Source organism: Rattus norvegicus, chromosome 6 (assembly GCF_021556685.1).
Source record: "Rattus norvegicus strain SHRSP/BbbUtx chromosome 6, alternate assembly SHRSP_T2T, whole genome shotgun sequence".
Taxonomy (NCBI): domain Eukaryota; kingdom Metazoa; phylum Chordata; class Mammalia; order Rodentia; family Muridae; genus Rattus; species Rattus norvegicus.
The window spans coordinates 94,529,563-94,553,274 of record NC_141539.1 but is presented as its reverse complement, the minus strand read 5'-3'; the positions used below and the strand labels follow the sequence as shown (position 1 = coordinate 94,553,274).

The 23,712-nt window shown below is 43.5% G+C and overlaps 2 protein-coding genes across 13 annotated transcripts in view; one reads left to right on the top strand and one right to left on the bottom strand.

Moving 5' to 3' along the window:
• Positions 1-94: 94 nt before the first annotated feature.
• Dmac2l (distal membrane arm assembly component 2 like) lies at positions 95-18,338 on the bottom strand. 11 transcript variants are annotated; one of them, XM_087553843.1, is made up of 6 exons: positions 18,131-18,338; positions 17,749-17,842; positions 6,344-6,454; positions 4,125-4,333; positions 3,435-3,606; positions 95-1,282 (listed from the first exon to the last, which is right to left on the bottom strand). In XM_087553843.1, exons 3-6 carry the CDS (start codon positions 6,448-6,450, stop codon positions 1,168-1,170), a joined length of 603 nt encoding a protein of 200 aa, XP_087409969.1. In that variant the 5' UTR covers positions 6,451-6,454; positions 17,749-17,842; positions 18,131-18,338; the 3' UTR covers positions 95-1,167. The 11 variants fall into 11 exon arrangements, 10 of the variants coding, with proteins under 10 accessions (XP_087409969.1, XP_087409966.1, XP_087409968.1 ...); XR_015622010.1 differs by lacking the exon at positions 17,749-17,842 and having other exon boundaries at positions 3,435-3,538; positions 18,298-18,338; XM_087553840.1 differs by lacking the exon at positions 17,749-17,842 and having other exon boundaries at positions 17,908-18,338.
• Positions 18,339-18,459: 121 nt separating this feature from the next.
• Positions 18,460-23,712, top strand: part of L2hgdh (L-2-hydroxyglutarate dehydrogenase) — a 41,099-nt gene continuing 35,846 nt past the window's right edge. Inside the window, exons 1-3 of one of the 2 annotated variants that reach the window (XM_087553219.1) lie at positions 18,460-18,654; positions 21,189-21,304; positions 22,080-22,231. In XM_087553219.1, the coding sequence (XP_087409345.1) occupies positions 18,515-18,654; positions 21,189-21,304; positions 22,080-22,231 (408 nt within the window). In that variant the 5' untranslated portion in view covers positions 18,460-18,514. 2 annotated transcript variants of the gene reach the window in all.

Below are 23,712 nucleotides of genomic sequence, written 5' to 3'. Positions count from 1 at the left end.
GGCTTGTCTTTCACACGTATGCTTACGCTCAAAGGAACCTTCTGCAAACCTCCCCCAGCCCCCGTGGAGCCACCACACATCACATGAGACAGTCTACAGTTTTACCTTATCTTTGTTTTTATTACTGTTTTCTGACTTGTGCCGTATGTAATTTGGACTTCCCCATGAACTAGGTGTTTTTCTTTAAGCATAGCTCTAAGTATAGCTGAAGCTCACTTTTCTGCCTGAGTGCTGCGCTGCCGAAGGCCATTCCTAGTTAATTTATATGCAGCAGCTGGCAGCCAGACATCCAGAAGCCTACACGGCTACAGCACACAGCTAACAGCGGTGGGACTGCGGCTACTTCAAGACATTAAAGACTAGCCTTCATCTACTCAGACATTCTTCATTGGTGCTTTCTAGACATAAATTCATCTTTGTATTTATATTTTTATATCCCCTGAGTTCATAGAAGGTAGAATTCAGAGAGAGATAGCAAAATTAGATTCTAAGGATAACACATTCCTGTCTGAAGCGGATGAGGAGTAGGGCAGCCCATTTCCTGTTTGTTTTACCAGCAAAACTAGTTGGGTATAGATAAGTACTGCGTTCTGTTTTAACCAGCACGACGTAGCCCACGCTTTAAAGTAGGACCAAGTAGCCAGCAGCACTCTTCCTGAGAAAGGATGTCTTTAACAGTATGCACTATTAGCAATGCAGCAATGCAGGAGCTTGAGCAATCATGCAAATCCTGGGAAGCAACACAGCACGCTGCTCTCAACACCGACAACTTCGTACCCGGACTCCATCAGCGGGTCTGTCACCGAGCTTTCAGGTTTTCATAACTGCACATTTACCGTAACATGCTTCCGTGTGATGCAAATTATTGTAAGAAAAAGTATTGACATTGCAGTTTAAAAAACTCTGCATCAACACCTACATATATATTTATATATAAATGAGAAATATATTAAAATGCTGTTACAGTTTAAAAATGATTCAGTGTACATAATTTCTCACTTTCAACTAAGTGACTTCAGTGAGTGACTTCTGATTATTTATTCTCTTCCTGATCCATTCTCCATTTCTAAGTCATTTTCACAGTTCTACTGCTGATTATGTAATATTTGTAGCTATCTAGTATCAGCAATTTCAAGGGATCCTTAATAGTGAAACCAGACACTTATTTTACTTCAGGTTTAATTTTAGTTCCAGAGAAGGCAGTGCTTTAGTAAAGACTTCGGCAAGGTACTCTTTATCTTTTATTCCAGGAAGATCACTTAAGAACAAATACTTGAGGTTCCTGCAAATAGAGAAAAACCAATCACTTCACTGTGGCCTTTTATGGCTTTAAAAATGAATTTAATTTATATGATTTAAAAAAAATAACACGCAGAAGACGCTTACGATGGCTTCTTAGAGCAACGGTCTTGAGGGTCACATTAAATGAAACTCATGTGAGACTTTAAAATTACTTTTGCTTATTTCACTGATATTTTAAAGTTTTGTTTTATTTCTATCCTACAAGATCGATGTCCTTTGTGTATAAAATACAGTAATACTGCAGCACCCGGGCAGGGGCAGTTCTTAAAGGTGCTCAAGCTTCTGCTAGAGGCAGACTGCAAGCTTCAGCTATGTCAAGAGATGACTGCCTTAGTACTTACGCTTCTACGTCTCCAGCATCTCAAGCTGCCTGTGGTACTGAGATTCTGATGGATCCACTGCTGTTAAAACAAATACACCAAGCAGCCCCAGAGTCTGAATGCTCGGAGGAATAAAAGAGATTCAACTGACTTCATGTGTTTGTCATTATCTGATAGGACTCAGAACCCTGTAATGTCCCCTCCCCTGCTATTGCCTGTGCCAGGGTGCTGCAAGCCAGGCAGGCATTGCAGACTGACCTACACTCCTGGCCCATGGAACCTTTAGAATAAACAGTCCTTGCTAGCTAGTCCTTGCTTTTAGATGGGACAACTCACTCCAGGCCATGCCGTGGGTCTGGTGATTAGTGAAAAGGGATACAGCTTTCTCAAAACAACCCATGGCACTTTTGAAATGCATTAGCACCAGACAGAGTTCTAGGCACCAGTGACAGAAAAGTGACTATTTAAGGATTTTTTCCCCCTTAAGTTTATTAGTTATATAATTAAATGCTAATTGCTATATACCAAATGCTACTCAGGTGCCAAAACCACAGGGAAATGGCTTTAAAGGCTGAGAAAACATAACAGCTTTCTCTCATGGGGGCTTACTAGGTAGGCACTATGCCAAGTGTGTTACTTTACTTTAAAAAACACTTTTAATATAATAAAGTCATTATCATTCTTAGGCTGGTAATTGATTGTCAAGTGTTGCAGGTGAAAATGAGGCCAGGTATGATAATGTACTCTTTCATTCCTAAACCTCAGGAGGCAGAGGCAGGCAAATCTCTGTGAACTCTAGGCCAGCTGGGTCTATATAGCAAGTTCCAGGCCAGCCTAGAGACTACAAAAAAAGAAAAGAAGGAAGAAAAAAAATAGGGTCTTTTGTGGGGACTGTGTGTGTATGTATGTATGTAAGGTATATGTGGTTTGTGTGTGTGTGTGTGTATGTGTGTGTATGTGTGTGTGCGTGTGTGTGTGAGCGCGTGTGTATGTGTGTGTGTGCGTGCGTGCATGTGTATGTGTGTACACAGATGTGTACACAGAGGCTTGAAGAAGGTGCTGGGTATCCTCTGTTATCAGTCTTCCCCTAGGTCTGAGGCAAGTACCCTGCTGGACCTGGAACTCAAGTTTTTCAGCTAGACTGGTATCCAGGAAGCCCATCGATCTTCCCGTCCTGCCTTTGTCAGTGCTGGAGTTGCAAGACTGAGTGGGACCACGCCTGGCTTTTATTTGGGTGCGGGGATCTGTTCCTCGTGTTTGCATAGCAAGCATTCTTTTTTTTTTTTTTTTAAATTTATTTGTTCTTTTATGCTATGAGTACACTGCAGCTGTCTTCAGACACACCAGAAGAGGGCATCAGATCCCATTACAGATGGTTGTGAGCCACCATGTGGTTGCTGGGAATTGAACTCAGGACCTCTGGAAGAGCAGTCAGTGCTCTTAGCCACTGAGCCATCTCTCCAGCCCCTACATAGCAAGCATTCTTAACTGCTGAGTTAATAGTTCATACTCTTGTGGTTCAGTAGCTACAGGCAGTCTGTCTCTTCCAGAGGACTAACCACAGGGTGGTTCACAGCCATCTGTAACTCAAATTCTAGGGCATGTAACATCCTCTCTTGGTGTCTGAGGGTACTGCATGCACACGATACATCAACATACATGCAGGCAAGACATTCATATACATAAAATAATAAGAAAATGTAACGGTCACATTTTAAAGTGTACTTTGAGAACTGCAGACATCATCTCTAAATCATTATATATTGTGAATATTCATCTTTCAAGTTTCTTGGCTTGGTTTTGACCACTTACTTAAAGTGTCGCAAAGCAATGACGCCGTTGTCCGTGACATTTCCACAGGCGATTATTTCCAACTCCAATAGGCTTTTTCGTAAATTTTCAAGTTGACTAAGCCTCTGCAAACAGTTATCTTCAATATAATGACACCTGCACAGTGTTATTCTTTCAACATGCTCTAGGCCCACTGGAGGGAAAAGTATAGTTAAGACTCCTTTTTACTACCCCATGACTAACAGTTCTTGGTTCACTTAGGACAGGACTATCCTGGCTTTGACTGCCCTAAGGAAAGTGGAGCGACTGCTCACCCCTTTAACCATGTAATATATTCATTACACGGGCTGTGTTGACGCACAGGCCCGTGCGTCACATGCCCATGCACGGGAAGAATCGAGCAGAAGCTATCTGGATATAATTAGTCTTCTGTCACTGAAGGGTTCACAAAGGCATAAATTTGACAAAGATAGTCTGACAAAAATCAAACAGGCTTTGGATTTAAAGCGAAAAGAACACAGAAAGAAACTCATGAGGGAGTGGGGAAAAGGCATAGGTGATCTCTATTTACTCTGGAGATAAACAAACTTAATTTTCCTGAAACTGGCAAAATACAAAACCATGCCCATGACTATCACAGTGAGTCAACTGTAACAAAGCATTCCTTGCAAACCACCTGCAATGCCCTAAAAGCAAATGACAGGGACTTACCCAAGTGATCAAACCCAATGTCCATGATACAAGAATCGGTGGCATCAATTGCTTGAATCTTGTATCTGTCCACAGAGCCTCCTGGGAGTTTGTTATAGTCCTGTAGCCACTTCTGGTGGCCACAGTATCGTACTTTGGCTCCACACCGAAGTAGCCACTCAGAAGCTGCCCTGTCAGGGCCAACATCCTTGATGCGTTCATAATCTACTCTGTAGACAAGAAAACAAAAGCAGGTCGCTTCCATTGTCACTAGCTTCTTAGTTGTGTTCACCAACGTAAGTACAGACCAGTGCTGGGTGGTAGTGGTACAGGCCTTGATCCTAGTACTGGGTGGGGGGTAGGGAGGTAGTGGCAGTTGATCTCTGAAGTCAAGGCCAGCCTGGTTTATAGAGTAAGTTCCAGGACAGCCAGGGCTACACAAAGAAAACCTATCCTGAGGGGGAAAAAATAAAAATCAGCAGATGGTTGTGAGCCACCATGTGGTTGCTGGGAATTGAACTCAGGACCTCTGGAAGAGCAGTCAGTGCTCTTAACCACTGAGCCATCTCTCCAGCTCCAGAGTTTAAAATATATATATATGAATATGCTGTAGCTGTCTTCAAACACACCAGAAGAAGGCATCAGATCCTGTTAGATGGTTGTGAGCCACCATGTGGTAGCTGGGAATTGAACTCAGGACCTCTGGAAGAACAGTCAGTGCTCTTAACCACTGAGCCATCTCTCCAGCCCCACTTTTTTCTTTCTTCTTTTCTTTTGCTTTAGTTTACAAGATAGATCGATATCAATATGATTGCTGAAGTGTTGGAGGCAGAGTCTCACTAACCAGGCTAGCCTTACACTCGGGATGTTTTCCCCTTTGCCTCCTCAGTGGTGAGATTACAGTACAAGCTCTCATATCTAGTATGATGGGATTTTATTTTATTTATTGTTTTTGTTCTGGGGCTTAAACCTAGGCTCTCCCTTTGTTAGGCAAGCACTCATATGTGTCACAGATCTTGACAGCACAGATCCCTATCATAATATAGTAACTATCTGGTAACCATTTTCATTACTGATAAACAAAAATTAAAGAGACCCCAGTGTGGTAGTTCACACTTTAAACCCAGCACTTGGGAGGCAGAAACAGCTGGATCTCTATGAGTTTGAAGCCAGCCTGGTCTACATATTGAGTTCTAGGACAGCCAGAGCTACATAGATAAGACTGTCTCAAACAAACAATCAAACAAACAAAGAGGGAATAATTTTGAACCCATTTTCAAATTAGTCTCCTTGTGCTATTTAGTAATTTATACAAATGCCCTTTTCTCTACTTTGTAGTCACAATGGTAACACTTAGCAGTAAGAAAGGGTTTCTTGGGGTTGGGGATTTAGCTCAGTGGTACAGCGCTTGCCTAGCAAGTGCAAGGCCCTGGGTTTGGTCCTCAGCTCCAAAAAAAAAAAAAAAAAAAGGGTTTCTTATACCTGTTTTAATACAGTCCTTCTACATCTATGTCATATACTATGTTTTCACTTTTTATTTTTATTTATTTTATTTTCTCCATGTAACCCTGACTGTTCTAGAACTTACTATGTAGACCAGGCTGGTTTGAAATCACAGACTAAAGGCGTGACCACCACATCTGGGCACACTAAATTTTAAACACCAGAGTTCTCCTAGAAGTATTCAAAAGGTTAAAAACACTCCTCAGAGAAGCTGGAGAATATGGCACTTCAAAGGTGTATATACTATTGAGTATAAAAAGAAAATTATTCACTTTAGAAAACTTGAATGGCATCAATAGATATATCAGAAAAAAAAACCAACTTGGGGCTGGAGTAGGGCTTGCTGGGTAAGAGCACTAATTGCCCTTAGATGACCTGGGTCAGTTCCCAGTAACTGCATGGTAGCTCTGATGCCCTTCCAGCCTCTGGGGACACCAGGAACATACATGGTGCATATCCATATACAGGCAACACACACATACACATAAAATAAAATTAATAAATCTTTAAAAAGAATAAACTATCATTCTATAACTCAGATAAGCAAATTTATTAGTTTGTAAAAATTTTCTGTTTAAGTATGTTTTATTGTTTGTAAAACAATTAGGATCATACTATATTTATTACTCAAAAAAATCAATTGAAACACAAGAAATAACAGTCTAGCCAATGGGCAATTTAGAGCCTGTCCAGTTGTAGAAACCCCCACATTTCTTCACTTAATTAGAATCACTTACTTATTAAACACTGTATTCAACCACTCCCAGAAGTATCTGGAGTCACATGACCATGGGATTTTCTTTAAGCTGAAGAGCTGCCTCGAAATTTTTCCAAACATCATCATTGATCTAGACACACAAAACAGTGCTCTCATCAGCCAGCAAGCAGAGTCCCACATATCCAGTAACTTACTGCGCAGTTTCAGGGTCAAGACTCTTGTGCCACAGAGCTACTGCTGCTGACCAGTCACTTCTGTCATAACTCTTGGGTTTTCTTTCTCATTTGCTGCAAAATGAGAAGTCGGTACCAGGTGCTGTCTAATGTCTAAGGTTCTCGGCTTAAATTTCCCTGCTTGAACCTTGCCAGTCTGCAGTGTTGCCCCCTCGAACACATCCTCTACTGATTTGCTCACACCAGTGCCACCTCAACATACATTTCAAAAACAAAATGTCAAATAACAGTCCTGTAGGGAACAGTGTGACAAAGTTAGTGCTTCCATCCAAGCAGGGAGATAAAAGCAGATCTATTTGGGATAAAGACACGAGTGGATCACCAGAGCAGCAGACAACCCTATGCCTGACAGCTGAGGGAGCTGAGCAAGACATTTCACTTGGCTGACCCTAGATTTTCTCCTTTGTGAAAAGAGATGATTTGTTCAGATGATCGCTGGCCATGGGCAGCTGAGAAAATAATTTCTGATTAGGTCTCCATAGATTTATCTCAATTCAACCTCTCTCATTGTGGGCCAGCTGTGAGGGTTGAGGGGTGAGGGTTGCAAGAAAAGTGAAATGGGCTCTCTGTCTTTGAGGCAATTACAAGTGCATCCAGGGAGGAGCGGCTCGAGATAAGTCACCAGGTAGTTCAAATAAACGAAAAGACTTGACAAATGCCTTGAAAGACCTAAAATAAGGACAGAGATGACTCAACAGAAAACCCAGGCAGTTAGGCTAGATTTTAAGCCAAGGCAGGAAATTAAGGCATGCTATACATCAGTTTGATTTGTACCTGGGGGTCATGACAAGGAGAGTCAGACAGACACTCACTGCCAGACCACAGAAGGCCTTGCAGCCCGGACATCTGGACTATACTCTGCAAACAGCAGGAGTCACTGGGATATCAACACTGGCATTGTTAAAGCTGTGTGCTCCAGGAAAGTTACTCAGATTGCAACATCAAAACCAAAGGTCAAGTCAGTATGATGACATGGTCCTGTGATCCTAGCTATCTCAGAGGCTGAGGCAGGAGGATCAGTTGAGCACAGGAATTTGAGGCTAGCCTGAGCAATATAACTACAGTCTGTTTCAAAACAGACAAGTAAGTAAATACAGAATGGCCCAGAAAGAGCTAGCAAGGGCTTCAAAGATAGGACTTAGTTACAGAAGGGTGGAATGAGATAGAGTTAAGACTCCGTATGGCTCAGTAGGGGACATACAGAGACAAGAGGTAGAGGACGTGAAGATGATACTAAGCTTCGGTTGTGGACCACTGGTGTAATGGTGATGTCATTGTCAGAAGCCAGTATCAAGAGCTATTGGGTTAAGTGCTTGCCAACAAATAAGACGACCTGAGTTCAGATCCCTAGTTTTCATGTAAAAAGCCTATTTGGCAGCACACACCAGTAGTGGGGGAGTAGACACTGAAGGATCCCTTGCTGGCCGGCCAGTCTAGCCTAACTGGTGAGTGCCAGGATCAGTGTGAGACCCTCTAAAATAAGATGGAAATGTAACACGACCCCAGTCTGCCCTCTTAGCACAATTGACTCCTTGATGGAAGTCCCATTCAGGCCATAACACTCAGCACATAAACAGTCCGCCTGTCAACATAAAAACAAAGACCTAAGCCATCAAAGTCCACGATTATGGGAAAGTCTCTAAATGGACTGCCCTTGTGTTTTGGCTTTTGTAGCTCTGCTTCTGACTAACTGTTCTTTTTAATGGAAGCACATCAACCCAGAACATGGTTTTTGTCCTTAAAATTTCACCCCAAGAAAGGCTCAGGGTTACACTGAGATCCCAAACACCCAGTGGTAATTATACCCAGTGTAATCGCCTGCTGGCTAATAAAGACTTTCTATTGTCCTAAACCCATGTCCGAGTAGTCTTTTCTGGTGGATACTACACAACAGAACTGACTGAAGAAGACACTCCATACTAACCCTGGCCTCCACGTACAATCACAGGCGTGTGAGCACAAAGAACATGGGCAGACACACACATACACACCATGGTAGGAGAACAAGAGACTGTTATGGGCTTGGTTTCTTTTCCTTTCTGTTTTTCAAATTCTAAAAATGAAGTGTTGGTAGGACTCCTAAGGGAAGATGACCAACAAAATCACTGGATCAGAGTCACGAAGTGTTAGAGCTGGAAGGAACTTGGGTCAGCTACACGAAACCTCCCATTTAGAGATGAAGAAACTAGAGCCTTGATATTAAGTAACATGCTGACACTCTAAATCCTTTCTGGAACAAGGTGGGGCATTAATAAATGCATGCGCCTAAAGGTCCTTGCTCAATGTCTCATAGCTAATTTGTGTCAGGGTTGCATTTGAACCTAGTACTCTTTCCTACCAGTCAGGGCTCTGGATGATTCTACAACAAGAGAGGTTTAAAAGATGTTGGGTGGGGGCTGGGGATTTAGCTCAGTGGTAGAGCGCTTACCTAGGAAGCATAAGGCCCTGGGTTCGGTCCCCAGCTCCGAAAAAAAGAACCAAAAAAAAAAAAAGATGTTGGGTGGGAAGCATTTTAAAGCTGAGGCCATGGGATGCTGGGCAGTGAGGTGTGAGCCAGAGGACGAGACCTCAGGACTGTGTTTCTCAGGCCTCTCTTCTCCTCTCCCCATTCCTCCTGTCTGTCCCCAACCCCTCCCTCTTTGGCAGTGCTGGGACCTGACCACGGGGCTAAGTACATTAGGCGAATGCTCCACTACTCCACTGACGGCCCCTGAGTCCTCATCTTTATCTTCATCTTCCTTCCAAGGCTGTCCTCGTCACCACAAACCTGCGTGTCTGCCACATCCCACAGCCTGAGCCTTTCCAGACTTTTGCTGCTCTCTCCACCTGTATCCATCATGAACAACTTGTTTGTTGCCGATTTCCTTCACAAAGCTGGGCTTTCTCATCCTCCACTCAGGTTATTCCCTGTACTCAGTCATTCTACCCTGACCTCAGCTGTGAAAAGTCTTACCCAACCTCTCATTTAAATGCCACGTCCATCTGTTCACTCACTCACCCACCCACTCACTCACAAATGCTCACTGAATGTATGCTGTACTTTGTACACACTAGCAATGGTGAGGCAAAACAGCAACAGAAGTACACAGAAAGACCCTGCCCTGTTCTCCTTCAAGCCGTAGTTCTGTGGAGAAGACAGATGACATGCGAACACAAACATTATCCAATAGTGTTCCTTGAGCCATGGACTACGCATGAGAGCCTAAAAGAAGGGGTAGGGGAAAGGCTTCTTACCACATTTTTTTTTTTTGAGATAGGTCTTAAATAGTCTTTAAAAGAGTTTTCAAGCATCATGTCCTAGCACTTGGTAGGCAGAGGTAGAAGATCTGAGTTCAAGGCCAGCCTAGTCTACATAGTAAGTTCCAGACCATTCAAGACTATAGCATGAGACCCTGTATCACAGAGATTTCAATCAGGAAGATTAAGAGGGAGGGGAGGGGCAGGCAGAGCTAAACAAGGTAAAAATACTTCTTTTTCAACATAATGCAAAAGTCTAACAGTTTCTGTTGGTTAGTAGTCTTCAGTGACTGGCTAATGGGTGGAAAGGCCAAGCCAGAGAAGCTGTTACTAAGCAGGCGAAATACAAAGTCTCTGAAAACGCAATACTTTGTTTCATTTGGGTTCATTTTCTAATTAAGCTTAAATAAAGGCAAGGCCAGACTTATTTTAGCTATGTTTTTTTTTTTTTTTTTTCGGAGCTGAGGACCGAACCCAGGGCCTTGCGCTTGCTAGGCAAGCGCTGTACCACTGAGCTAAATCCCCAACCCCTTTAGCTATGATTTTTAAAGACACTAAATGTTTTCCCTAAATTGAGTTATAATAAACATTAAATTTATATATAGAAATAAAGTTTTAAAACTTTGGTGGGGTTTTACATCCTCAACTTCAGCTTTGCTTACTGACATCTGAGACAAACTTCCTGTTTGAAACCCAGCAGTTTGGCCAGTAGGAATGCTTTCTTCATGGAGAGAGGAGACCTCTAGTGGTGAGTTAGTGAATAAAACTCAAGTGAGTTAAATCAGAAAATTAGAAAATAGTTGTCACTATATGTTGTTATATGCAATAAATATTCAGAAATTTAAATTATGAAAGAAAACACACTTCTGTTTACTATCAAAAGAAATCCTAATTTTATAAGTGTTTCTAACATTTGCAATTGTATTTGTAAATTAATAAAGCCCAAATCTCTAATGTTACTACACACACACACACACACACACACACACACACACACAGAGTGTTAGTTTTCTGAGTAGATATGATAGCACTTCCTTATTTGCATAAAGTGAATATTTTAAAGATGGAACTTTTTTTAAAAAGATTTTTTTATTTACTTCATGTATGTGAGTACACTGTCGCTGTCTTCAGACACACCAGAAGAGGGCATCAGATCCCATTACAGATGGTTGTGAGCCACCATGTGGTTGCTGGGATTTGAACTCGGAACCTCTGTAGAGCAGTCAGTGCTCTAACCGCTGAGCCGTCTCTCCAGCCCCGAAGATGGAACTTTGGATCATATATATTGAATGCAATTCCTGAGTTGGCAGACTATAGATAGCTGGTTTGTTGGCCAAACATTGAATTAGTTCTTGAGAGTGATAGGGTGGAGACAGGGGTGGGGCAACAGAATACGTACATTTTTCCGTAAATACAACTCGATCCCTCTTTACTCTCCCTGAGGGAATAAACCCCTTATTATCTGCTGAACTGGCAGTGACCTTTTCTGAAGGCGATGCCAAGCAAGACAACATTGGTGTCCCTCAGTGCCCACCAATAATCGCCTCTGGACCTGAAAGCAGACTCAAGGCTAAGCAGGATCCTAGAAATGAGGAAGTTTAGTCCATGAGGAAGTCTGCTATACCACTAAAGAGCTTAATGAGTGTCAGGTCCCACAGAAACCCAGCATAAGACTCTCCCAGTAACTGTGGCTCCTCCTGGCACTTCTCACCCCCTCCCTTACCCTGAACCTCTCCAGCCCAGAGGCTGGGCTTCCCTTTCCTTCCCTTCCCCCAGCTCCTGATTCCTATATAATTCAACCATTTTGACCACACGCTCACTGTCTTGGTTCTCGGCCCTTGGCTCCCTCTCTTGGTTTATTTGCTCTCCCTCTCCCTCTCCCGCTTCTCCTCTTACTCTCCACCTCTCTCTTCTCTCAAGGATACCTCTGGCTGAACTCGCCCTCTTGCTACAATAGTCTCCTCTTTGCATATGCTGCGCTGTCACGTACTCCTTTCGTTCATCTGCTAACTGAAACCTGGGGTTCGGTATCTGAGCTCCCTTCCAAGGGACTCGGCCTCTTCTAAGGTAGATCATTGTTTCTGCTGGCTTTGCCTACGAAACTTGACTCCAAATTCTAGAGTCTGTCTCTTGAGCTAATTCTCCCCTCCGCCTGCAGTCAGTCTGCTGGCGTTCTCCTTAAGTGTCTCTCTGGCTCCCGGAGCCTGCCTCACCCTCCTGGAGCATCTGTCACCTGGGTATCTCTCTGGCTTCCCTTGTGGACATCTCTCTATTAAGACACGTTCTCTTCTCCTGCTATTGGAACTCTCCTTTTCACAAAAGCCGCCCTCTGACCTCCTCTTGAGCTGTTTTCTCCTCTACCTGCTCTAACCATTCATCTCTCCTCCTCTCCTGGGTAAATGTGCCCCTCTGGCAGACACCATGCAGGAGGAGCTGCAGTGGGCAGTAAGCTTCCTGGAGAAGGTCGCTGTTTTGCACAGCTTTGACTGTGGATGACTCCTGGAGAGGTGTGGCCTCAGGAGCTTTGTTCCAGGATTGCTTCTTGCTGCCATGTGCCTTCTCATGTTTCTCAGTGCTGTATTCATCGTTTTTCTAATATGGAATGACTGGAAAGAGAAAGACCCATTCTGCCTATAATCTGTTATGATTGATTCCTGGGTATTAACCTACCTATTGGGCAAAATTTCCTGCAGATCAACATGCAGATGGAACTTTCATGAAATAATGCTGTTTATATGAATTAATGATTTTATAGAATTTCTGATTTGATTCAAATAATTTTAGGAAGTTAGAATAGTTGATAGAAAGTTTAAGAAGAGGGTTTTAGTTGTTTTGCTGAAATATAATGAATCAAGAAAAGAATGTGCCCCCTCCTCATAGAATAGTAAGTAAAGGCTGCATGAAAAGGAATACAGTGAGCTTTCATATGTAACAAGTACAGAATTTTCACTAGGAAGAAAAATAGACTTGGAACAAATCAAATCAATGATCTTAACATTCCTTCTAGGTCAGGTCCAAGGATAAGGCCGCAGGTGTGCATCATGATAAAGTAAGGCCACAAACATATAAAACTATTGTTTTGAACTTACAATGAGCTTATGGAATAAAAGAGAGATAAAATGACTGCTTAGAACTTATCAATAATGCTGCTGCTTTTGAATGAGGTAATTTTTCTTCTTACAGAGAGAGCTTTGTCCTAAAAGATATAAAAAGGCAAAGAGAAAAAAAAAAGTATGGGTTGTTGGAGTTTGATCTATCTACCAAATGTGTATACGTGTATATATGCATATATATATGTATATATATATGTAGGTGTAAAGTTGTTGGAGCTTCTTTCCATCCACCAAATATGTCTATAAATGTATATGTGTAAGTATGTGGGTTGTGGGAGCCGGCTTGTCAGAGCTTTACTCTGTCCAACAACTGTGTGCACAAATGTATCTATATATGGACATGTATATGTATATGTCTGCCTGTTTGTGTATGTGTGAAATTTTTGGAGTTTGTGTGTTGGAGCATGCTTGTTAGAACCTGTTTTTCTTCATCCAATGTGTGTGTACCTGGGGTGTGTACATAATTTTCTCTTTCATTTTCTTTCTCACTGGTCCCTAAAGAGTTAAAGAGTTCAGAGTTTCCAGATCCCTAATGGCTAACTAGCTTTGTCAGTTACCAGCTACAAGCAAACCAGCTCTTCCCAGCAAGGCTGCAGCTGTCTGGTCACTTCATTTCATCTGCAAAATCAGGCCCCACCTTTCCAGAGCTACTAGGTCTCCTGCTGTGAAAGGTAGACACAGACATAATTTACCTTGCTGGCTCACTTGACCCCCAAAAGAGGAACTCACAAAACAGGTTTCAGCAACTTTTAAACTTGTTTTGCAATGACTACTCTCAATCAACTTTTGTCTCATGGTAAATGATTGGACAAAAGAAAAGGGTTGAAGTTCCTGTAAATTTGAGGGTGGGTCTAGAAAGCTTTTACACAAGTGAGAAAGGCATTTTCTCACTATGCCATTGTTACATTAAGATGTCAAACATTCAGTTTAACATTATCACAGTCACCAGCTCAAAAGTTAAACTTCCTTTGATTGTCTTCTAAGTATAGATTTAAAAGTGTTTCTCATTGTGCTAAAATCATATCTGTCTATTTATATATCTAGCCCTCTGGACATATAGGAAAGGTAGTAATGCTTTTAACCCAGAATCGTTTATTGTGTCCCAAACTCTATTACTCAAAGCCATCAGTCTACTGTCTCTTCTACAACGTAAATTTCAGTACAGATTACAAACAATGGTAATGCTAATATAGCTAAAATTTTTATCTCTTTTTGTAAACTTAAAAATGTATGTAGGCTCCAGAAAGTCATTATACTTGGATTCACTTGTCACACAGGTCAAATGGATTCAAGATAAGTATGCCTGACAATCAACAGCATAAGCTTCCCCACCTACTGCCTATTCCTCTCTCCTCTTCTCCTCTGCCCACCCCTGAAACCCTGATTCCCTTGATCCTGGGACTCCTCCTCTCCCCTAACTACCAGGATCTGTAAGTTTTAACTCTATACCCAAGATAAAGATCTTCTCCTAAACTCCTTAGCTTTACCTTCTATCCCTAGTCTATGTCCCAGCAGGTTTCCAACCAACTGCGAGACTGCAAACTGTGCCAGAACTGCCTGCAACAGGCTAACCCCAGGTGTTCCCTCACAACTGTACCCTAGACTAGCCCTAGTGGTTTGGACTTCACTAGCCCCAGGTGGTCCCGCAGAACCTGAGCAGTGATGGAAATAGAGGCCACACAGTCCACACTCCTCCCGCTTCCCACCTCTTAACAAGCATTCCAGCCTTCCTGGGCCCAACATAGATGCCCTAAATTCAGCTAAGAAGCAGTTACAGAGGGGTTACATTGCCCCTTATCATCCCTCCAAAGAAACCCAAGGCTCACCAGTACCCATGGCTCCTCCCAGCACTTCTCACTCTATCCCTTACCCTAAACCTCTCCAGTCCAGGGGCTGGGCTTCTCTTCCCTTCCCTTCCCCCAGCTCCAGATTCCCATATAAATTAGTCATTTTGACCACCCATTCTCTTGGCTCTGCTCTTGGCTCTCTTGGTCTACTTGTCCTCTGTCATCTTCTCTTTTCTCTTGCTCTCCTCTCTCAGCCTGGTTCACTCTGGACCTTTCCAGATGCCCCTGACCCTCCTATCTACACTAAAATCCTACAACTGTACCTTAGAGCGGCCATGTCCTCATTTTCATTCACTGAATTTGCTAATTCATTAAAGCAATGGAATAATGATGGAAGGACATAAAACCAGAGCAGGCTGAATTTGTAGACATGGAGCCACTAGGTTTATTTACAGAGCTAAAAAAACAAGTCAAAAGTTTGGTTGGTTGACAGGAGAGCATGTCAAAAGACGGCCCACTATCTGGAGCTGGAGATGTCAAACAATCCTTGGCTGGTGCTGATGAAGGGGTTTCAAGGCTCAGGAAGTGAGTACATGTAAAACCAATTCCGCACCCTGGGAGAGTCCAGGGGCGTGCCTTTCAGTGAGCCACAGAACTGAAAATGGTAGGAGAAGCACCGGCCCATTCAGGAGCTTTGCTGTTGCTTCTTTACTTGTGCCACTTACAGTGGGAGACACTGATGCTCAATGAAGTCAATGTGATAGGTTTGAGTCCTGGATTAGCAGGGGTCAGGTGGCAGCATTAAATCGTCAAAGGTAAAATGAGCGTAGTTATTGTGACCAGCAGCAGAGGCACAGCAGAGTTTGTGATGACTGGCCTGTCTGGAGGTTTGAGGCTGACTCAACTGTCACTTTGTTTTCAGAAAACAAGAAGCCTAAGTTTTTGTTTGATCTGCATAAGCAAAAGCACTCGAGAACGAATGAAAGGAACAAATCTATATTGTAGCATAGCAATAGGGACTCTGGGCACCACTCAATCTCCTGACTATCCAGCGTACAGATACAGAACTCCTTGAATCAAGGGAGGACAGGTTCCCCCTGAAAAAGGGCCCTGACCCAAAACTGAGACTTTTAAAGTATTGGAAATTGTAAAGACTGCAGGATTCTTTTCTAAATTTAAGTTATTTATTTAAGCGATCTTCTCCCAAAAGCAAAGGGATAGAAAGTTGGTATAATGATCACCATTTGATAGAAGGGTGAGTTTAGCAACCCAAACGCTCTTGTGGTGAACATCCTCACTTCCATCCTGTGCAGTCCTAGGAAGCCTTTCACGTTTAGCTGAGCTCTCCTAGCTAGGGCTCCACTTAACAAGGGTATCCCACCTCTCAGCCTAGCACCAGAAACACCCACGATGCATATACTGCTACAGCTGATACCAAGACTGGACAACTTTCAAGGTTTTATTTAGGGGACTGGAGAGATGGCTCTGCAGTTAAGAACACTGGTTACTCTTCCAGAGGATTCAGGTTCGATCCCTAGCACCCACATGGCAGTTTATAAGCACTTGAAACTCCAGTTCCAAGGGATCCAATGCCCTATTGTGGCCTCTATTAGCACCAGGCACAAACATGGCATAAAAACATATGCAGGCAAAACACCCATATACATAAAAGTTATACTATATTCCATATTGTGATATTAATGGTAACATGGCATGTTGGGAAGAGACAAGAAAGGGGAGTTTGTGGTTTAACAGTGATGTGCTTGGGTTGAGTTGACAAGAGGTCAACTGTATTAGTTTTTGGTCAAATTGACAGTAGGTAGAATCATCTAGGAAGAGGGAATTTTAATTGAGAAAACTCTTCCATATGACAGGTAAGATTGTGGGGCACTTTCTTGGTTGATGATTCACTGTGGGTGGTGCCATCCCTGGGCAAGTGGTCTTGAGGTAGACAAGTAAACAAACTGGGCAAGCAGTAAGCAGCACTCCTCCACGGCCTCTACTTCAGTCCCTGCTCCCACTTCCCCTCACAATGGACTACAAGCTGTAAGTGAAACAAACCCTTTCCTTCTGAGTGGCTTTTGGTCATGATATTTACCACATCAAAAGCGAACTGTTTGAGAGCCCACAGTTACACTGAATTTAAGCTACAACCACCCATGCTATTTCTATGTGACGAAATGAATAAACAGGGAATGCTGTTTCTTCCCCGCCAATGAGACAAAGTATCTGGTACTGCTCATGAAATAAATCAATCGAAAATGATAAAAAGCTAATGGTTTGCCGAGCTCCACATCTGACGAATCTTCTCATAGGCACTATTATCTGCTCAAGGGCACTCCAGACAGAAGAGTGTCTGGGGGAAGATGAGCCTGAGCCACCTACTGGCTGGAACCAACCTTCAAACCGGCAAGGCCTTCAGCAACAGTTTGTCCCTAAAGATGAAGAACTACCATCAAGCACAGAATGCACTGGTATGGTGACAAAGAATCAGAGCTTCAGAGTTATAAGGCCTTTTAAGTGACAACATAGCTCTCATTTTTACAGTAGAGGAAACACAAGTAAGTGCCTTGCTCTGTGAGTGGCTGTCCTGAGGCAAGGACATTTAAAACCGTATCTTACTTAGTCCAGTGATTAGGGAAAGGTTGGGCCAGGAAACCAGCATGGGACTGACCTCTGCATGTATGTAACACTTGTGTTGCTTGGTTTTCAAGTGGGACAAGTGGATCTGTCTCTGACACTGTCGCCTGCCTCTGGGACCCTTTCCTCCTTCTGGGCCCACCTTGTCTAGCTTCTGTAGGAGAGAATGTGCCTAGTCTTATATGTGCAACTTCATATACCAGGGCTGGTTGATATCCATGGGAAGACTCCCTATTCTTAAGAGACTAGTGGATGGGTTCGGGGTGGGGTTGAGAGTGAAAGAAAGGACTGAGAGAAGGGAAGGATAACTGTGGCAGGGATGTAAAGTAAATTAATATATTTTTTAAAAGAAAGAAAATAAAAGTTTGGGGCTAGAGAGATGGTGCCATGGTTAAGACTGCTAACTGTTCTTACCTGAGGACCTATACGGCTCACAGTTGCTCAAAAACTTCCAGTTCCAGAGGATCCCTTACTCCCTTTCCTGGTCTCTACGAACTCCTGCACACAGCTGTTGCAATAAGCTCATATAGGCATATACATAAGTCAATAACAAAAACAAACAAACAAACAAACCACTAAATGATGACCATGATGACCGGGACCGAGCTGTCTACTTCCATCCAGCGCCTAGCTCAGGGCCTAATATTTACAGGCTGAGTCAGTGGTTAAATGAACGACACTAACCAGGAGACCCACGAAGAGCCCAGAAACCTGCGGGCTACCAGTCCGGTAGTGACAGGGAGCGGCAGGAGGTGGCTTAGCCCCCGGCTCCCGGGCCAGAGCGTTGCCAACTGACCAGGAGGCGTGGCCGAAGGAGAGGTCGCGGGAGCCAGAGGTGACCCCGCCACGCCCGGCCTTCTGTGGCGGAACGGCGCCGGCGTCCAGTCAAGCCTGTGCTGGCGGAGGCTCGGGAGAGTGGAACCACCACCCGGTCCCTGCCTCCGCCCTCGTTCCTCTACTCACGGCGTGCGGCGTCCCTGCGTCGAGCCGGCCCGTCGCCCTCTACCTTTTCCCTCCACCGCGCTCGCCCATTGGCCAGCGGAGGCCACGCCCACGTTGTGCCAAAGCACTGTTTCATTGGCTCTCGCTTGGGGGCGGGGCTGAAGAGCGGCGCGCTGCACCCTTAGAGTCCGTTCAGGCTGCCACTGCTAAGGTTGAGGAAGAGGAGGCGGTGTAGACCATGTGGCCGACTCTGCGTTATGTGGGAGGTGTCTGCGGACGGATTGGGTGCAGCGTTGCTGGGGGCTTCCTCCGCGCTAGCGGGCCGGTGTCCGGGGTGCTCGGGCTACTCTGCAGGGGTGGTCGCAGCTCCAGTACCAGGTAGGTGAGAGGCGGCGGCCTGCACTCGCTGCTCCCCTCAGAGGTGTCTCCAACTGAACCTGTGTCCCTCCTCGATGTCTCTGTCCACAGCGACGAAGTCTTGATTCTGTGCTCCAGCCTCGAATTCCAGAAGCTGCTGACCTGCAGGGTTCGTCCACAGTGTTTGTGGGACATAGGAAAGGCAGTGTTGAGTGGAAGTCAGGAGCCAATCTGGCTCCGAATACATATCTATCTCCTCTATTTCTTAACCACTGTGGGTGAGTGGTGAATAGGATCCTAGTCTGGCCGCTAGGTGGTGGTTTTAAGGTTAAAAAGACCCAGCATACTGCAAATATAAGTATGCTGTTTCTTAGCTAGCATCCCGTGTTGCTTGGAAAATCCAGAACTTGGCTTCAGTGGGTCAAGTTCCTTGCACACATTAGAGTTGTCCTCATGAGAAGCAACTCAGTTGACCACCGTGGGCTGCCTTGGCAAATACAGTTTTCTGTGTGAAAGCTTTACAGGGGAAGTTTTTGATTGTTTGAGGCAAGGTGAGCTGTGCGAATGGATTTAGTGGCAGATAGAGGTGTGGAAAGACTCTGGAGAGGGGCGCCTTGCTTTTGTTTAAGCCACATCAAATTTTAGTCTAATGGTCATGCTAAATGGTAGTGGTTTGTTTTCCTTTGAAACTAGGTTTCCCTATTTAGCCCTGTAGATCAGGCAGACTCCAATGTCTCAAGCGATCAACCTGCCCCTCCTTTCCAAGCGCTGGAATTAAAGGCACATGCCACCCCACCTCTCCCAATCTTCCTCTCCCCTCCCCTCCCCTCCCCTCCCTTCTCCATCTTCCTCCCTTTTTCCCTTCCCCTTCATGCCTGTTTCTGACTGTCTTTCCACATAGGGCCTCTCTTTGTATCCTGGCTGTCTTGTCAACCAGGCTGGCCTTGAACTCAAAGATTTTCCTGTGTCTTGTCTCCACCTTGCTGGGATTAAAGGTGTGTATCACCACTGCCTCCAGGGGAGATAGGGTCTCTTAAGGTGATTGGTTGGTCAGCAAGCACGAGGGATCTGCCTGTCTCCCTGCCCTGACCCCAAGGTTACATGGGTTGAACAATGCCTTTACATAAAGGTGCTTTCTATACAAACTCAGGTCCTCATGTGTATGTACACCAAGCACTTTACCAATTAACCATTTTCCTATCCCAATTTTTTTTCTTTTTTCTTTTTTTTTTCAGAGCTGGGGACCGAACCCAGGGCCTTGCGCTTACTAGGCAAGAGCTCTTCCACTGAGCCAAATCCCCAACCCCCCCAATTTTTTAAATACTGATTATTTTGAAACAATTGTAGACCCTTAGAAAGTTGCAAAAATTATAATAGGTTTATGTCGCCTTCCTCCTGTCCCACCATTCACCCTAGTGTTAGCATGATACAACAGCCAAGTCAGAAAACTAATATTAATGCATACATGTTCATGTTTTATCACCTTTACATGCATGCTGTATGTTCTATGTATAGCTCTATCCAGTTTAATCATATTTTGTGTCATCTCAATGGGCATAGAAATGTTCCATTGTGGACCTGGGTACAGTGCTCACCAAGATGGCAGGCCCAGCTATTAGTCAGCTCTTGAGACTCAAAGATGAACCCTGACAGCTGCACACAGCTCTGCCAGACCCTGAGCTACAGCGACTGCCCTGGTAGCAGCATGAATGAACAGTAATTGCCAAGTGCTGGCTTCTGTAATTGTCAGTGGTACCAGCCAAAGAGCAAGATTTAGGGACTTCCCAGGATGCTGGGACTATGTACGGACTAGGTCTTTGATGGATTTGGTCATTGTTCCCATTCTGGCAGGTTTGGGGGCCTCCATGCTAGGTTCTAAGGTCAGAATGGTGCCTACAACATGATGTTGGTTGTGCTGAGGCCTATGGGCCTCTGACAGCATGGCTGGAGAGAAAACTTTAGCCATAGTCTATCTTCTGGTGGAGGCCTCTGCTATTTGTCTCATGTAGTGGGCTTCCACCCTCACCACCCCTTGGTTCACTCCATCCACAATTCCTCTAACTCCTTCTCTGTCACGCAGAAGTGTTCCATCGTGGTTGGAGCTAAACTGAGGAAGGTTCAAATACCAGAGAATATAGTTCCAACAGATCTTCACTATCTAATTCTGTCTGGGAAGACAAAGAGCCTGATTAATACATTATATATGATATATAAGTAGTATAAATGATATGTGCCATGTAATGAGATGTTATATAATACGTAAATAACACGTTATAAATTAGTAATTGCTCACTAATAAAAATTATTCAAGTGAAGTTTGATGAGATCTATAAAGAAACTATTTTTAAAATCTTATTTATTCATATATTTTATGTCTGTGGATGCTCTGTCTTCATGCACAGCATAAGGGGGATCCCATTATAGATGGTTATGAGCCAATGTGTGGTTGCTGGAAATTGAACTTGGGACTTCTGGAAGAGCAGCCAGTCCTCTAAACTGATAAACCATCTCTCCAAGAATTAAACATAATTCTTAACGCTTGCTTTCTCTTAAAGCTCATTTGATATAGTCATCGTTGGTGGTGGAATTGTGGGGCTTGCCTCTGCCAGAACACTCATCCTGAAACATCCCGAACTTTCAATTGGTGTGGTGGAAAAGGAGAAAGATTTGGGTATGTATACCCTTAGCTTGCTGGGAACCTGCTTATTTTTTCAGGCTGAAGCAGTTATGAAAAATGTGGATGTTAGTGTCTCATTGTGTGTTCTCTTGACAGCGAAGTCAAGCTCAAAGGCTTGAGAGGACATAGTTTATTTGAGAAGAAGGTTTATATGAGATGGTAGTGAAAGAAGAGGGACGAGGGGAGGTGGGGAGAATAAAACCACATGAGAGTATAATTTGTGGCTGGAGGCTTGAGTACACTGGGACCCCCCAGGGTGTAGTTCTTCCTACTGATGCTAACGTAGCTCCACTTTCCTCCAATAAGACAGAGAGGGTCTTGGAGGGCATCAGCCCCCCTCCCTTTTTTGATATTCATTTATTTTATGTATGTGAGTACGCTGTAGCTGTCCTCAGACACAGCAGAAGAGGGCATCATATTCTGTTGCAGATGGTTGTGAGCCACCATGTGGTTGCTGGGAATTGAACTCAGGACCTCTGGAAGAACAACCAGTGTTCTTAACCACTGAGCCACCTCTCCATCCCCACTCAGCAGGCCTTTAAGGTGACTTGATGAAGTTGTGTTTAAACAGAGCTTAAGGTGAAGTCAAGCATGGATGATTTGGCATGAGGCCGGCATAGCTGCACTAGGAAGTTGCCAATAAACAAAACAAATCTAGGCAGAAGTTTTCAACGATGTGGATGTATCATCTTCGTGTATAATTATTCTTCACCTCCTAGGTTTTGTGTGAGTAATTTACTTTTTTTACCCTATCTCTCTTGTTTCATAGCTCTTCACCAGACTGGACGGAACAGTGGTGTCATACATAGTGGAATTTACTATAAACCGGAGTCACTGAAAGCTAAATTGTGTGTGGAAGGTGCAGCCCTCATCTATGAGTACTGTAACCTCAAGGGAATTCCCTACAGGCAATGTGGCAAGGTACAGCATCCACTGTGGTCTCAGCTTATTTCCAACTAGCAATTTCTCAGGTTTAAGGTTGAAAATTTTAAAAAGATGTGACTTTTCCTGCTTTTGTGCCCATGTAACTTAATGTAGTACTAAGGAATAACAAAAATGTTGTTATGATTGCGTGTAATTAAAAGTAAGTTTTATTGATATATAATAAGTATACAGTTTAAATTTTAGTATATTTACAAAGTTGTACCAGTGCACACTAATTTAAAAATATTTTCATCACCTCCAAAATAAATCCTATGCCAGCACCTCCCATTCCTTCCTCCCCTGAGCTCCTAGCAACCATTTTATCCATATCTTCTAAGTAGGATTATGTCAGAACATTTTTGTGTGGAATTTTATGATATTTTAAAAAGATAGACACTTACCATAACGTTCTCAGAGACTGTCCATGTTGGAGCATTAATTCGCCCCCCATGCTGTCTTATGGCTGACCCACTGTGAGGATATGCCTCGTCTTGCTTAGGCACGTACCCGCTGATAGGCATTTGAGTTATCAATAATATAGAAATAGGTATTTATATGCAACTTTTATGGAAGCACATTCTCATTTCTCAGTGGAATATTTCTAGAAGTGGAATTTCTGGGTCCTCTGGAAACTCCATCTTTAATATTTGAAGGAACTGCCAAGTGTATTTTCTAGATCATTACAGTTACATTTTTAATGTCATTAGCGAGGATCCCAGCCGCATGTTATTTGTATTCCTACCAATGCTTATTATTTTGTTTTTAGTTTAGGCACTCTGATAGCTATGAAGTAGTTCTTAATAGAAAGTTTTGTTTGTTCATTTGTTGCTTAGGTTTCCTTTCTTTTTTTTTTAAGTTGGTGTCTCCCAATGTAGCTCAGGCTAGCCTTGAACTATTACATCTCCTGCCTCAGCCTCCAAGTTGATCTATAGCTTTGTAACAGTATAGCTGGCTTTCCTCATTGCACTGACTAACGATACCAAGTACTTTTCTTTTGCATGTATGAAAGTGTGAGGTACTACTTCTGTGAGGTACTACTTCATTGCTATGAGATTGGCTAACGTAAAAACAAAATAATAAGTTGGTAAGAATATGGAGGCCATAGGTTAACATCAGGAATGCTCCTTAATCATACTCTACCCTGTTTCTTGAGACAGGGTCTGTTATTGAACCTGGAACTTACTGATTGGTTAGGGCATCTGACCAGCAAGCCCCAGGGATATCTCATTCTCCTGTCTCTGCCTTGCCAGTGCCGAGATTACAGGCTCATGTCACAGACCAGTTTTTACAAGGGTGCTAGAGAGCCAAACATAAGTCCTCATTCTTGCCCAGCAAGAGCCATCTCCCAAGCACTCTAGAGTTTATTTTTAATTGACAAAAACTGTACATATATATTAAGCATACACATGTGAATATGTGTGTGATAGCATGAATGCACACGACAGTCATTTTGCAACGACAATACTTAAGTGACAGTT

Excerpts from the sequence above, each read along its gene's own strand:
- Dmac2l (XM_087553840.1), bottom strand. The coding sequence starts at position 6,450 with ATGATGATGTTTGGAAAAATTTCGAGGCAGCTCTTCAGCTTAAAGAAA. Across the intron at positions 4,334-6,343 it reads TTGAATACAGTGTTTAATAA|AGTAGATTATGAACGCATCA; the intron begins GTAAGTGATTCT and ends TCTTGTCTACAG. Across the intron at positions 3,607-4,124 it reads CATTGGGTTTGATCACTTGG|TGGGCCTAGAGCATGTTGAA; the intron begins GTAAGTCCCTGT and ends TTTTCCCTCCAG.